The sequence below is a fragment of the Alosa sapidissima genome, chromosome 7, assembly GCF_018492685.1.
Source record: "Alosa sapidissima isolate fAloSap1 chromosome 7, fAloSap1.pri, whole genome shotgun sequence".
Taxonomy (NCBI): Eukaryota; Metazoa; Chordata; class Actinopteri; order Clupeiformes; family Clupeidae; genus Alosa; species Alosa sapidissima.
Genome location: NC_055963.1, coordinates 6929686 through 6944136, shown reverse-complemented (window position 1 = coordinate 6944136; position 14451 = coordinate 6929686). Strand labels below are relative to the sequence as shown.

Sequence of the window (14451 nt, the reverse complement as noted above, 5' to 3'; positions counted from 1 at the left end):
GTGCCTGGTGCATGAGCTCCAGAGGAGGTGAAATGCTAGCCCAGCAAGAGCATAATGAGGAAACATGAGGACGCCACTGACGCATATTCCGACAGGCACATGACCTTTATTGGAAGGGAGCAAAAAAACAAAAAAGCCTCCTTACTTTAGTGAAACGGAGGAGTCTCTCAGGACGTGCGTCATTATCGTGAGCGCCACCTCACATAAAATAAGCAGCAGCTCTTTATTGATCATGCGAAATCCCTTGGCTGCAAATGTCAAACGCATTTGCTTGAGACCTGAGATATTCATCAAGCTCTTAGGAATTCTGCAAAATGCCAAGTGGCTTCAGGTCTGAAAGTCTGAAACTTCTGTTGAACTTTAATTTAAAACAATATGATGTGAGCTATATGTGAGCACATGGTGGCAATATATGAATACCATTGCACCATAACCATTGATACTGTATTAATATAAACACAAAATACCTGAACCAGCATTGCCTGTGATGCCATGCATCTACATTCATTTCGAAAACCGAGCTGTCCCACTGGGCTGGACCAACTTGGGACAAGGAAGTGTTGCCCTTATGCAAGAGAATGGTTAACTCAGTTTAACAGTATGTTTGGTACCATAGGTACCAAAAGTCACTGACGATCAACAAGCGAGGTAATCACATCTAATTGCAAAGTCAAATAATGTTATTAGGTCCTTTGGCACGATTTTGACATACCCAAAAGCATATATGAGTTACCTTACCGTCAGTGATCTAGCTTTAGATTTTAGACGGAAGGATTGAACAATACTTTTTCAACGGTTTTCTGACAAGCTAATTTTTTACACTATTTCTGTGTTTACAAAAGCCTAGCCTTATGTGAGTTTCGTCTCATCAGCACATCTCCATGTTGAGCAGTTAGCACAATATCCTCTGGCTTAGCCCGCTGTTAAATGTAGAGATGTAGCAGTTGACGTCATAAACCAGTACTGGCAGGAAAGTGGCGCCAGTCTATCAACTGAGTTTAAACAGCAAACTGGTTGGAAAAACTATAGACCTCTCCGGAATAAGTCCCGCCTCCGAAACATCCAGATCCACCCAACTTCCGGTTGTCGAATGTCTATGGGAAATAACATGGCGTTTCGAAAAATCATACCTGTCAAACTCTGTAGCAGGGTTTCCGTTGTCCGGTAATTACCGGACATTGGCCGGAAAAAAAATGAAATGTCCAACAAAATTAAATCTCTCCGGTCAAATTGTCCGATTGAAATTGGCTAATAATCCCGTCCCCTAATGCAATCTGAATTTGAGAATAAGCCTTAATATGTAAGCCTATATTATACGTCCTCTGGCTATGTTTTTAAATGAACAGGCTCTACCGTTTGAAAAGTAAGCTATTAAACAACACGCATAGCCTATGCTGCATTTCAAATAGGAAGCGCACGCTTAAAACGTCCATGTTAAACGAACAAATGAGTGAGGCGGTTCAAACATGGCCAGGCCCAGGCAGACTAGCCTTAAAAGTTTTTTCAGAGGCCAGACGCAATGGATGATGATAAATTGGTAACGTCTGAAGCCTTAGATGTCCGGTCAACTGCACCACCACCAGATAAAAAGCAGAAGTGTCGGGCGTATCTGTCGGAACCAGTGACATTGGAAGTGGAGTTGCGGGGGGTGCGGCCGCTCCAAGACACGGTCATTCTCTGTGTACACTGGACATGCAAAGTGTTCTTTACCCAAAGCATACAGTAGGCCAATGCGTTCTCTGTCTATGATCTGCAGGGTTAGGGCCTCCTCGACGAGGCGATTACTGGTCCGCGGATAATTTCTGGCACAATTAAACGGCATCATTGAACCGCGGCCGAAAGAAAAAGAAACTAAACATTTCCCAGAATAGGAAACATTCTTAATTTATTGTTATCAAATAAAGTGGCATAGTATTAGGGGGTAGTGGTGTGAGCGCTCATTCTTGTGTGTGCGCATCTGTGTAAGTTAAACAGTCACCACTGGAGCAGCAACAAACAATGTAGCCTTTTTAAAACAACGAACGAAGCGGACTCTTGCTGTCCATGAAAAGACACTGGCTAGATCTTGTTAGGTATGTTTAAGTTAGCCTGATTATGTCAGTCATTCTTTAAGCTACATAGCCTGTCTGCAGTTTTCCTCAATTTGACTAATTAAGAAGGGATAATAGGATATTTGACCGGCATATCATCAAAATGTCCGGAAAACGAAACCTCTGCCACGGCAACATTTTTTTCTAGCGGAAACTCTGCTCTGTAGGTGGCAAAGTAGAAAAAGCTGGTGGGCCGATTGGCCTACATACTTCTGCCATCTGGTTTCCAGTGGATTTTTTTGATTGTCGGTGCCGTTAAAGTAGTAAACGATTATTAATGCTAACCGGGAGCTAGTTCCGATGTACGCGGGTGGAGGAGGGTGTTAGATCTCGCTCACAACCAGTCACACCCTAACGTGATGGTAATTTTCACGCGTGATTTCAGTGGTCTATAAAAGTAAATTGTTTGCAATGTTCAGCCTCTTTTCAACACGACTTAACTTTGATTTGACTGTGCTGAGAGTTTGTTGGCTGTTATTGAGATATTTGAAAAAGAAAGAAATCACTAAAGACATGACGAGACGAGATTTTTTCCCCCCACGAAAAACAGATAACAGGCTTGTTTGAGATCGACTGAGTCTGACTTGGTCTGGCTTTCTACGTAAACGTGATCTTCAGAGGAGGAGGAGCTACAACAGAGGGCAGCTCATCCCGGACAGACAGGCTACAGTCTGCCTAACGTGACTCGCGGGAGATATCGCGGAATTTAGTTTGCAATAAATACAGCAGAACTTTCATTCTTACTCATTAAAATGAGCATGATGACTGAGGAAATAAATTCTTATGCTGTAGTTTAAATAAACCACTGCTGTCATACAGTTAACAGGCCTGCATTGTAGCACATAAATTCAATATCAAGTGTTTTCCCTATATGTGTGCCTATCTACTTAGCCAACAGCAGAAAATAACAGAATATGCAAACGTTTTCAGTAGGCTAGCCTACCATTGTTGCAGAAATCATATATAAGAAGGCAACTGCAAGATCTGTCTGCAGGCTAGACTCCCGCAATATTTTAAGGTCATGTGACATGGTGTCACGGTGGTAAGTCCCTCCCCGGCTGACAGAAGTTGGACCGGATTTCTAACCAGTAAGCATTGCGTCTATCCCAGCATGCATTACATCAAGTCAGATCTGCATAAAGACGAACAAGCCTAACGATAAGCAGACTAGGAATCAGAGGCAGAGTCGTATTGAGTCGATAGCTTTATTTTGCATGATCATGACCTTGATCAGAACAGTAACATTTTCAGAATGTATTAACAACCTATCAAACATGACGATTTCATGCAGGGTTAGTGCCACCTCCGTAGACAGGCTCTTGTGCCACGAACTCCATTTCGGTGAAGACAAACTATGAAACATTGCCGTTGCTATGCAACTTTGACTCAGGGAGTCGCAGCGTCTGAAGCGTGCGTTAGCTTAGTGCTTCTTACTGAAATATTTCAACTTTAACGGCACCGACAATCAAAAAATCCAGTGGAAACTAGATGGCAGAAGCGTGTAGGCCAACCGGCCCACCATTTTTTTCTACTTCGCCACCTACAGATGTTTGACAGGTATGATATTTCGAAACGCCATGTTATTTCCCATAGACATTCGACGCCCCGGAAGTTGGGTGGATCCGGATGTTTCAGAGGCGGGACTTATTCCGGAGAGGTCTATTGTCAAGACCTTAGGCAGTTATTGTCAAGACCTTAGGCTACTGTACCCTGGAATACAAAAATAAACTTCAGAAAGCCAAAGGTTTGTTGTACCGTTTTCATAGAGAGCCTCAGTGGATTTACCTGTTGTCTAGGCCTGTAACAACATACCAAATTCACAGTTTGGTCCATACCGATGCCAATATATTGTTTACTTACTTTTTGTTGCAAATTATACCCTTTAGTAGAGTGGAAACACAAATATTCATTAAACAAAGCTGAACAGAACCAAGTCTTTTAGGCCTTCATAGCGCAGAATTAATGCAAAATATACCATCGAAATTCTAACCGGTAAAAGTCTATTTTTAGCGGATATTTGTTCATCCAGTGTCAAATCAACAAGCTAACAGCCTAACCTGTAATTCATTTAGCTGTAACTGATGTCTGCCTTGCTGGGTTATAAAATGTCCTTTTATACTCACACCTCACCTCGTTCACACATCTCAAGTTCTTTGGGGCTGCGCTGAAGTACCCACCCCAAGACAGGGACTTCAGTCCCATAAAAGTTCCCAGAACGTCGCATTATTGGGCTGTTCGTCTATAGGAAACGCAAATAAACGTCCCTGGCCCCGTAAAACCGAGTTCCGGTAGTGGAAACGGCCCTAATGAATAAAATCCAGAGTTCTTTTGAGAAGATGAGAGAAGCGTAAAGAAGGACAACCATCAGTGCGGTACTCCACCAATCAGACCTTTACGGTAGAGTAGCCAGGTGGAAGCCATTGATACCAATATCAAGTTGCATTCCTAGTGGCTAATTGGTAGAGTGCACCTGTCCTGGCAGGCTCAGTGGGAGCTGATGCCTGGTTTCCTCTTTGGTCTCATGCCACTCACGAGTTTGGGAAATGGCAGCATTTTGAATTAGTTCTGTTTGATTGAAGAATCACAAATATCATAAGGACAACTGAAAAGCATGAAAGCAACATGGCCACAGGACTAGTCAGTCAGGAGAGTACTGGCCAGTGTGCACAAGCACACCGTAGGTATGTTTACCACTCTCTGAGATTCCTACCAAGCTGACACACACATCAGTGTTTCCCATACATTGACTTATTTGTGGCGGCCCACCACAATATCAACATTGACCACCACACAACGATTTTCCAGGTTGTACTAAAAATTGTACTTAAATCTAGTTAGCATCATAACCATGGCGCACTAATTTGTTTAAAAACTGTTGAATTCAAGTTAATTCTGCAAACCCGCCACCACAAATAGAATTCAATTCTGTGGGAAACACTGCACATCCAGACATTATAGGACCTATTTTCACATTATGCACCACACGTAGTGCTAGCGTGAAAAAGTAGGTCAGTTTCTTATATACGTTTTTTTTTTTTTTCACTTTACGCTGTGAGCTGCGGGCTCTCTGTATCAAGAACTGATATGTTAACTTTGCAAATCATAGCATTGTTTTTATTTACATTTTACACAGAGTCCAAACCTTTTTGGAAATGGGGCTGAAATTTAGCATAATACCGTAGACAAACAAGAGCAGGACTTTCTGCATCTTAACACTGCGTCTGTCGTTATTAAGATGATGGCCGAGTAATGAGTATAGTCACAATAGTGGCAACAGAACAAGAACCTGAAACTGACAAGGAAGTAAAAACAGGATTTGCATTCACCAATGTCATACATAACATATGCTTTGGGCAATCCAGAGCAGCAGGAACTGATAATTGGGTCACAGATTCAATCTCATGTGAGTCTTTTAAAGCCGGGCAAGTATCTGCTGGGAAAACATGCTGGTTCTTTGAATGAGAATACCCAGAATGCTGAGCAAAGGAGGATTCAGTGTGTAGTGGTGTGTGCAGAGCCCATCAGGATAATGTACGGGGTGTGAGTTTCCAGCCCCACAGCCCCTGGAGAGGAAGTTCATCAAACCTCCAAAACCTGCCAGCAGAGCACACATGCCAGTGGGCCTACCTCAGCCGCGCTCCACACACATTCAGCCTCCTCCACTGTAGCTACATAAATTAAGAGCCACATGCCCTCTACCAAACCCTAATTTATGAGCCGGTCCAAGCAGGCTTTCCTGTATTAAATCACCTCACAGGGACAATCCACCCCCCCCCCCTCCCTTCTACTCTGCTGTTACAATCTCTAGCAAAGTCAGACGATGGACAAAATACCTGAATGCATCAGCTACGGCAGCTCTTGCCTTTTTCAACTGATGAGACTCAATTAAAAAATAATTGGATCAAACTATTTCAATTTCTCACAGTTTGTTCTGGAAACAAATATGAATGTGAATCCATGGTGTGATCTGAATAAGGAACATTTGAACCTAGGGCATGGTGAGTGCAAACCAATCTTAATAGGATAGGTTTCAAGAGGCTGGCATCGATTATTACTCAGTAGTTGTCCTGGCAACAGTGCCCATAACATAAACTCTACATTGATGGCTTATGGATGAACCAAGCAATGGAGATGAGTTTTTTTCAGCTTGACTAAATGGACAGTGTTGATTTCAAACAATATCTTTCGGATTTCACATCCAACAACTGACAACTTGACATTGGATTCACTTTCGTCCTCAACAATTCACCAAGCCAAGTGTGCAGCTGGTTACCTGAATGGTTCGGGATATTTGCAAAGACCACACAGACAGACAGGCACAAATGCAGAATTAAGCCTTGGATTAAATTAAAGATTTAGTCAGCCTCATCCTGTTAAGCCAAGTTTTCTTTGACTAAAAGTCTGGGCAGGTTAGTGCCATCTGTAGTTTCTCTTTGTTAGCTTTTGTTTTCATCAATAAAAACAGTTGATATTTGTCTTTTTACCCACTACTGCCCCTTGGAATAATCTTGCTACACAACCAAGCTACCAACAAATCATACAATGAAAACACTCTGCATTGTCTTTAAGCAAAAGATTAGCCACGATTAGAACAAAGTTTCAAGAAGATTTTTAATCATGACATTCAATAATTCAATCACATTCATTTCTCACCATCAAAATGTTGTGATCAAACATGGAAATTTCCACTATAGGCTAGTTGCAAATTGGTAGCCTTTACTGTACTTATTATAGTATATGTTAAGCCCACACCTAAAATAAATGAGAACATCTATAGCAACAATTATTGCACAAGCTCCACAGACATTGGAGAAGTGTAAACGGCAATAACAGATTTTCTCCATGAGTGAGCCTGTTCAAAATGCCCAAGACTCTGATTCATTCAGACCGCTTTTCAAGAAACAGAGAGCACTGCATTGCACACTACAACCGCTTTCAGACATACCTGTAAGGCCGGAGGTTCTGCGGATGTTAAACGGTGGGGCCGTATATCTGAACGACATAACCGGTCATATGGAAGTCCGAATTTAGCCGGTTGTTCTACTACTCCCCTCCTAGTAGGGGCAGCCGTGGCCCACTGGTTAGCACTCTGGACTTGTAACCGGAGGGTTGCCGGTTCGAGCCCCGACCAGTGGGCCGTGGCTGAAGTGCCCTTGAGCAAGGCACCTAACCCCTCACTGCTCCCCGAGCGCCGCCATTGTAGCAGGCAGCTCACTGCGCCGGGATTAGTGTGTGCTTCACCTCACTGTGTGTTCACTGTGTGCTGGTTGTGTTTCACTAATTCACTGATTGGGTTAAATGCAGAGACCAAATTTCCCTCACGGGATCAAAAAAGTATATATACTTATACGTGTATTTCCTCCGGACATTATGTAAATGTGCTGTGTCTGAACGAAGCGTAGAACATGCAATTAAAATTCACACCTAGTGAGAGGGCGTGTCGGTGACGTTTCTTTCGTGCGTCCATGTGGTTCGATCTGACTTAAATGCCAGTGTTTTGATGGAGTGGCATAGTGCTGTCCAGAAAATCTCCGACCTGAGATGCAGACATCACGGAGCTAGCTGTCCATGAGGGTATACAACATTTTGATAGAACACATGAAGGGAACGGCAAGAGACACGTTGTAGCCTACAACTGCATGGCAAGGCCAAACAAAGACTGAATCATAAGCAGAAGGCGCTGAAAAGGCAGTAGCATACAGCAACGTCGTTGACGACAATAACAGGAGTATTTAATAAATTGTTAGCCAACACGGTCGGTTTTCTGTTCATTGATAGCCTTCTCATGACCTCACTGCTGATATTTGTTGAGCATAAATATGCCTAGACAGGGCTCTACAGTGCGCCCATTTCACTCGCACATGCCAGTAAAAATGATGCCGTGCGAGTGCAAAAAAATATTTAGGCGCACTGGTGCGAATGACTTCTAACCACGTCAATGTTTGTCTACAAAATACACCGCAACATCGAGAAACATTACTGGTGCAAACCATAGAATCACGTCGCGAATGCAGCATAAAAACTACACCTCCCATCAACGTTAGCAGTTTCGCGTTGTGACTCGCTATAGTAGTCGCTTCTATCAAATCCAAGAGCGCGCAGAAAAAGCGGAAAGTTAGACTAGCAAGCCAAGATGGGATGAGATTCTGAGAATGCAGTGAGAGAAGGAAAGGTAACCTAACATGCCTTTTAGCCCTGTTGACGTATTGGCTGCAATATGCAAGATATAGCTGTAGCGAACCGGCACAAAAGTAGCCTCCCGTAATACTCTCATTTTATTCAAAGGTAGAACGCTGACAACTCCAGGCTTCCACGCATGCTTGTTTGTTTACAAGCTGAAGTGCAAAACGAAAGTAGGCCTTACGTTTGCCTACTGCCCCTACCAATGCAGATATTTCAAATAAAAACTAAAAGTATAAAACATATCCTTGATTAGCCTATGTTGGGTTTTGTGGAAGAGAAAATTGACTGTTTTAGTAGTAGTATTAGGCAGTATGCAGTCAGATAGGTCACCATGGGCATATTTGGTTTAGCTATAGATGGATTCACAAATAAATAAATTAGCCTACATTTGGCAGGATACTTGATATACAGGCTAAATGCAAATATGGCAATGTATTATATTATTTTACATTAACAAAATGTAGGAAAATAGAACAGACTGAAAATAAAGTAGGCACTGATCTTTAAAATCCTGTTTCCTGTAGCCTAAATGTTGTCAGTCATTCTTAATATTCGCAATTGGTGCACTGGCATGTTTAACTGTTAGCTGCAGTATAATGTTAGATTATGTGTAAGTTAAGTACAGAACTGACTGTGCGCCCAATTTTTTGTCTGTGCTCCTAAATTTTTTAACTTGGGCGCACAAGTGCTCCTGAAAAAAAATGTTAGTGTAGAGCCCTGCTAGAGAAAATTAAAACGAAGAAAACCCAACTTTGTTCCAAGCTCCTTACGTAAATGGAATAGACACATGGGGAGAGGATGCTATTGGAAAAAATAAACCATGAAAAAAACGAACCACGTCACTGTTATGTTAGTATTTTGTTTGTTGCTTAAAAACGTTGTAGCCTATATGATGGCCTTGAAGTCTTGAGTTAGCCTACTGAATTGGCTGGTACCATAAAGTTTGTGCATGCTCTCTCTCTCCAACGCAAACCAGATTTGGGGTTCCATAGCCAAGTAATTCTGCTACATAACGTTGAAAACAGATAAATGTGTTTATTCGAAGCACACATACAAATACTGTAGGTCAATTTCAAGTGCGCACTTACGTGACTACTTCAAGTATTAGCCTACGCACAATAGATTTTTCTTTTTTAGCCTACATAATGCATACACTTTGTAAACAAACAGCAGCTGTGACAAGCAGCGGCCACATATATTCTGCGTCATATCTCGCATCTTGTGAACTCTACAAGCCCCCACCCCTCACAACAACCACACGGAGATTCTGTAATGTGCGTGTATGTCGTCCACACATAGGTCCGTATAAGGTCCGCAGGTTAGCATCATATCTGAATCATCCGAAGGGTAGGACCTCCGTTTGACAAACCTCCGCATATACTCCGGAGGTTATATCTAAAAGCGCTTGTAAAACACTACATTGCATACAGTATTAGGTACCAGCAGTGTGCATTGTGTTTCATCAGATTTTAGCTTTATGTATTTATGAGAGCTATATAGAATGAACATGAATGTTTGCCTTGCCAATCCCCACAGTACATCTTTACAGTTTTTAACCGTCTCGTCTGTATTTGTCATTTGCCTTCTCCAATGAGACACAAAATCCTGATTTAAATAAGGTTGTCTCTATCTAATTAGTCTCCATCTATTTAGCCTACATACAGTGAGTGATAACCCACAAGCCCACAGTACAGCAAGCTATTCACTACTAGTCACATCTTCCTAAACCAGGGCCATAGTGTTTAGTCAGCAAAACAAAACCAGAATGCAATACAATATCTACAATATGTTTGTCAAACAGAACAATGATTTACAGCATATCTAAAAATACAACATGATGTAGCTTTTGAAATGCAAATGTTCAGCATGATTGAAAATCTATGAGTTAATCTTAAAACATATGAATGCGAAGCAGAGTGAGTGAAAAGTCATAAATAAATCTTTACTATTTAGAGGGATGGCCTTAAGACCACAATGATAAGTTCTAAAATACTTTAAACATAACAAAATACAGTGATGGTGTGGAAATGATTAAACCCCAAAGGTCCATATTTTGAGACTTAAGTGCTAACAGAGGACTATTAGAATCTTAGCTTATTACTCATGTTAAAATTGGAATAATGTGTAAATAGATGTACAAGTCACACATCGAAACTAGCACTGTAAAAGGTGCCCACCACAAATTACTAATTAAAGTAATGAATTTCAGTAAGGAGCATCAGTGATGCTAGTGGGAAAGGTTAGCCCTTAGCCCTCTATCCTCCAAGTCCAAAAATATCCAGAGAATGTCTCAAATTTCATGAACTTTGAACCTTTAGGCCTACATCACAAGATATAGGCTAAACTGTTTTTAAGTTATTCAGTGGTGCCACTCCACATATGTATTATAAAGAGCTATATACAATATACTCAGAAGCTTACCTCAAAGTAACAGTTTCCTTTTGATAATGGTCTAGGAGCCACATAGCAGCCAACTTCATCCGAGTTCCCATGATAACTACAGGAGAGAGTACAACAACTCTCACAGTTCTCAACAACTCATCACAGTCTACAAAAAGAGTTACTGAACACTTAAGCATTCTCTTACACATCACTTCAGTATACAGTCAAATATATCTGCATTTATTGAATTATTTGGATTGATGAAAACGTGAATGATGCGAGTTCAAATTGGACACTGATGTTAAACTTGGGCTGAGATTCTGAAGGATCCCAATTATGTCATGCCAAGCAAATGCTCTCACTGTTGTATGTTTGGCTACAACATTTGATTTATAAGTCTGAATAGCACTAGTTGAAACCTCCCCTCCAACCCCCTACACACTTTGGAGCATCTTACATCAGCATTTTCCTTTTTCCAATACAGCTTTTTTTTTGCTGTGCAAGGCATGCCTTTCATCTTTAGCTGACCAAAAAAAGTGTGTAGCCACTGACTGTCTCTGATTATAATTGTTTCAATCAGTGGGGTTGAGAGACTCAGCATTGTTTGAGTTTTTGGTGGAAGCTGATGTTTCAATTGCACGCACACGCTGTGGCCTTTGCAGGAAAGTCAATACCCAACCGAGACTTATCTGAGGGGCTTCCAAAGGAATGCAATTTGAGTGCAAGGGAATTAAAGCACTGAGAATACAGAGGTAATACTCAGGTGAGGGTATGAGACTCCGGAACTAGGCAGAGGACAAATCATCTATGTTACAGTTCCCTCACAAATTCATGGAAGACAATGCTCTATTTCCATGTCTGTAACACCAAGAGTAACTTGGTTTTGTAGACAACCAAAACACTATTACAACTGAACTTGTTTCAAAGGCTGTGGGAGAATGAGAAATAAGTATAAGTATATATACTTTTTTGATCCTGTGAGGGGAAATTTGGTCTCTGCATTTAACCCAATTGGTGAATTAGTGAAACACAAACAGCACACAGTGAACACACAGTGAGGTGAAGCACACACTAATCCCGGCACAGTGAGCTGCCTGCTACAACAGCGGCGCTCAGGGAGCAGTGAGGAGTTAGGTGCCTTGCTCAAGGGCACTTCAGCCGCGGCCCACTGGTCGGGGCTCGAACCGGCAACCCTCCGGTTACAAGTCTAGAGTGCTAACCAGTGGGCCACGGCTGCCCCACCTTAAATATTAACAACCTTTTGATGTTCCAACTAAATAGGTTAGCATTCAGAGCGCCTTTGTTGTCATTCACATCACTATTACACTAATGTCAGATGACTATGCCATAAAAAGCCCGTCCTCACCTGAGTGTGTCTCCATCTTTAAGCATACGCTTGTATCGCTCCTGAAAGCGCACAGCTCGAACCTCACGAATCTCTCTGATTCGCCGTCTCCAGTTCAAGAACCTGTAGTGTAGGTGGATGTCATCCATCTCAAATGGCTGTTAATGAGAAGAGGCCAAGGTCAGTGACACTGATATGGTCCTTGCAGCACAATGTCAACAACATAATGGGGCAATTATCATTATTATAAGCTTGCCATTAACCTGTATACATATTACAAAATAACTCATTTAATTACATTGCAAAGAGTGTATACTTTGAGAGATCAGAAAACTTATTTTGTCAAACAAAGTTTTAGTCATCTTTCACACAGCAAGAGTAGTTCCATCCCTTGAAGGTGTAGGTTTTTGAACATTCTAAGTTCCGCAACAATTGAAGGTTCTAAAATTCTATGTTGAATTCAATGAACCCAGATATTCTTTAGAATGTTCATTTCTCAACATTCCCGTCACACCGGTGTGACGGTACTCCTTTAAGGGTTAAAGAAATCACTCGGAGACAGCGCCTCAAAGAAAAAAGCGTGTACAACCTCCATCAACCCTAAAGCCTGAACTACACAGAAAGACGTTTCATAATCCAACTAAATCGTTTATATTCTTTGACTGAAAAAAATGCAATGCCTTCTAGCCTTGGTCTACTAATGGACCCATAATAAATCTAAGTATTACCTAAATTAACGTTACATGTGTTCGCGACATAATGAAACGTACACTTCTTCTTAAAACTCTTGACTTTTATCAGTCAACATCACTTACTGACTACCTAGCTTGCTAACTTAGCTAAGCTAACTTTGCCTAGCGAACTACCTGAAAAAATGGGCCCGGGTTTGTGTTTAACTTTTCATTTAATCTCTCGTATCACACGCCTAATTAACGACATAATATGATGGTTGACATTTGAGCTCCGTTTATCTTGCGACAGCTAAACCACATGCGACTTAGATGGCATATCCATATGCTAACTGTATGGCTCCTTACTACTTACTAGCAAACAAACTAAACAGCTAACGTTAACGTCAGGCATCTACATGCCACCAAAACAGCTTGTTTGAAAAACAGAAGCTGGTATGTTGATCTTTAAACGAATGCAGGCTGTATACAGGACATCTGACATGTGCTTACCTTATTTTATGTATCAAAACATTTTAAAAAATTTAGCTATTAGAGGCACTTGAACTCATTTCTAACTGTCGGTTGCATTTGCGAGAAAACTTCAATAAAGTATGGACGGCGCTTCCTGGTGACGTACTGTACGGAAATCATCACCTCAAAGCTGCACGAGAATGAAAGGTGGAAGGGGCCTCTTAACGCCCCCAGGTTGTGGGGAACACAGGAGTGATGCTGTACCAGCAGTCCTCGTCTTCTCGTAGCATAATATTGTTGGTGGAGAAATCATCCGTAGACATGACAGTGTCCAATTCATGTACTGCTACAGCTAATGTTTGGCTACTTGATGTCGTTCAATATTTGCTTAGCCTAGCCTACAGTTGGGATGGGAAACGATGAAAAGTCAATGGGAAACTCGCTAACTGACCCAATTATCTGTGTGAAGCCTACATTCTTACAGACATACACGTTCTACAACTAGGTCTACAGTAAGAAAACCACATGTAACAGGAATGTAAAACCTTATAGGTAGCCTATGATATACTGGTAATAGTGTAGGGTTAGCCTATGCTTCCCAAATAATCTTACCAAACAGTTCTACATTAGGCTATGTGCTGTGCGTCCACTGAATTTGCTTGTGAATGTATGATTTAACTGTAGCCTATCTGTAATAACTTGAACTGGACAAAGGCCTGTATCAAAGAATGAAGTCTAAAGGCATTAGGCTACATCATCACGTTTTTGCATAACCAAATATTCAAGGCTTTGAGTTTTAAATTTGTGGCCAAACTGCTCATGATTTTGTTTCAGTAGCCTACTTTATAGGCCTATCATAGCCTAGACAGGGTTGGGTCAGATTACTTTGAAATGGTCTACTGATTACATGATATTTTTTGTAAAAAAAATGTTATGTTATTTTTTCAGTAACATAATCAACTGGATTACCCAAAACAAGTAACATAATCTGATTACTTTAGGATTACTTTTTACACAACTTGCAAACGACATACAGATTTTTATTTTCCACTGTCTTTAATTCAAAGTGGTGGCGATATTGCCAAGTAGGCCTAGGCCTACTATACACATTTTTCCCGACTGGAACGGGTCTATGGTCGACGTCGACGGCTCCTCATCTTGGGTTTTGATTTGAACCTTTATCTTAAGATAAGTCAAGAAACTAGGCTACATAGGCAATTGGATGATAATGACATCTAGTGGACAAACGAATGGGCTGCTTGTCAAATTAAAACATTAGCTAGGCATTAAAAAGTTGTATTGTTTGCAT

The 14451-nt window shown here is 41.3% G+C and overlaps 1 protein-coding gene across 6 annotated transcripts in view; it reads right to left on the bottom strand.

Moving 5' to 3' along the window:
* spryd3 (SPRY domain containing 3) overlaps positions 1 to 14451 on the bottom strand; it is a 60836-nt gene that overhangs the window by 44372 nt on the left and 2013 nt on the right. For 2 of the 6 annotated variants that reach the window (XM_042097229.1, XM_042097235.1), the window contains exons 1-3: positions 13182 to 13319; positions 12022 to 12158; positions 10695 to 10770 (exon numbers count right to left, since the gene is read on the bottom strand). In XM_042097229.1, the coding sequence (XP_041953163.1) occupies positions 10695 to 10770; positions 12022 to 12149 (204 nt within the window). In that variant the 5' untranslated portion in view covers positions 12150 to 12158; positions 13182 to 13319. The other 4 variants (XM_042097231.1, XM_042097233.1, XM_042097232.1 and 1 more) reach the window with 4 other exon arrangements.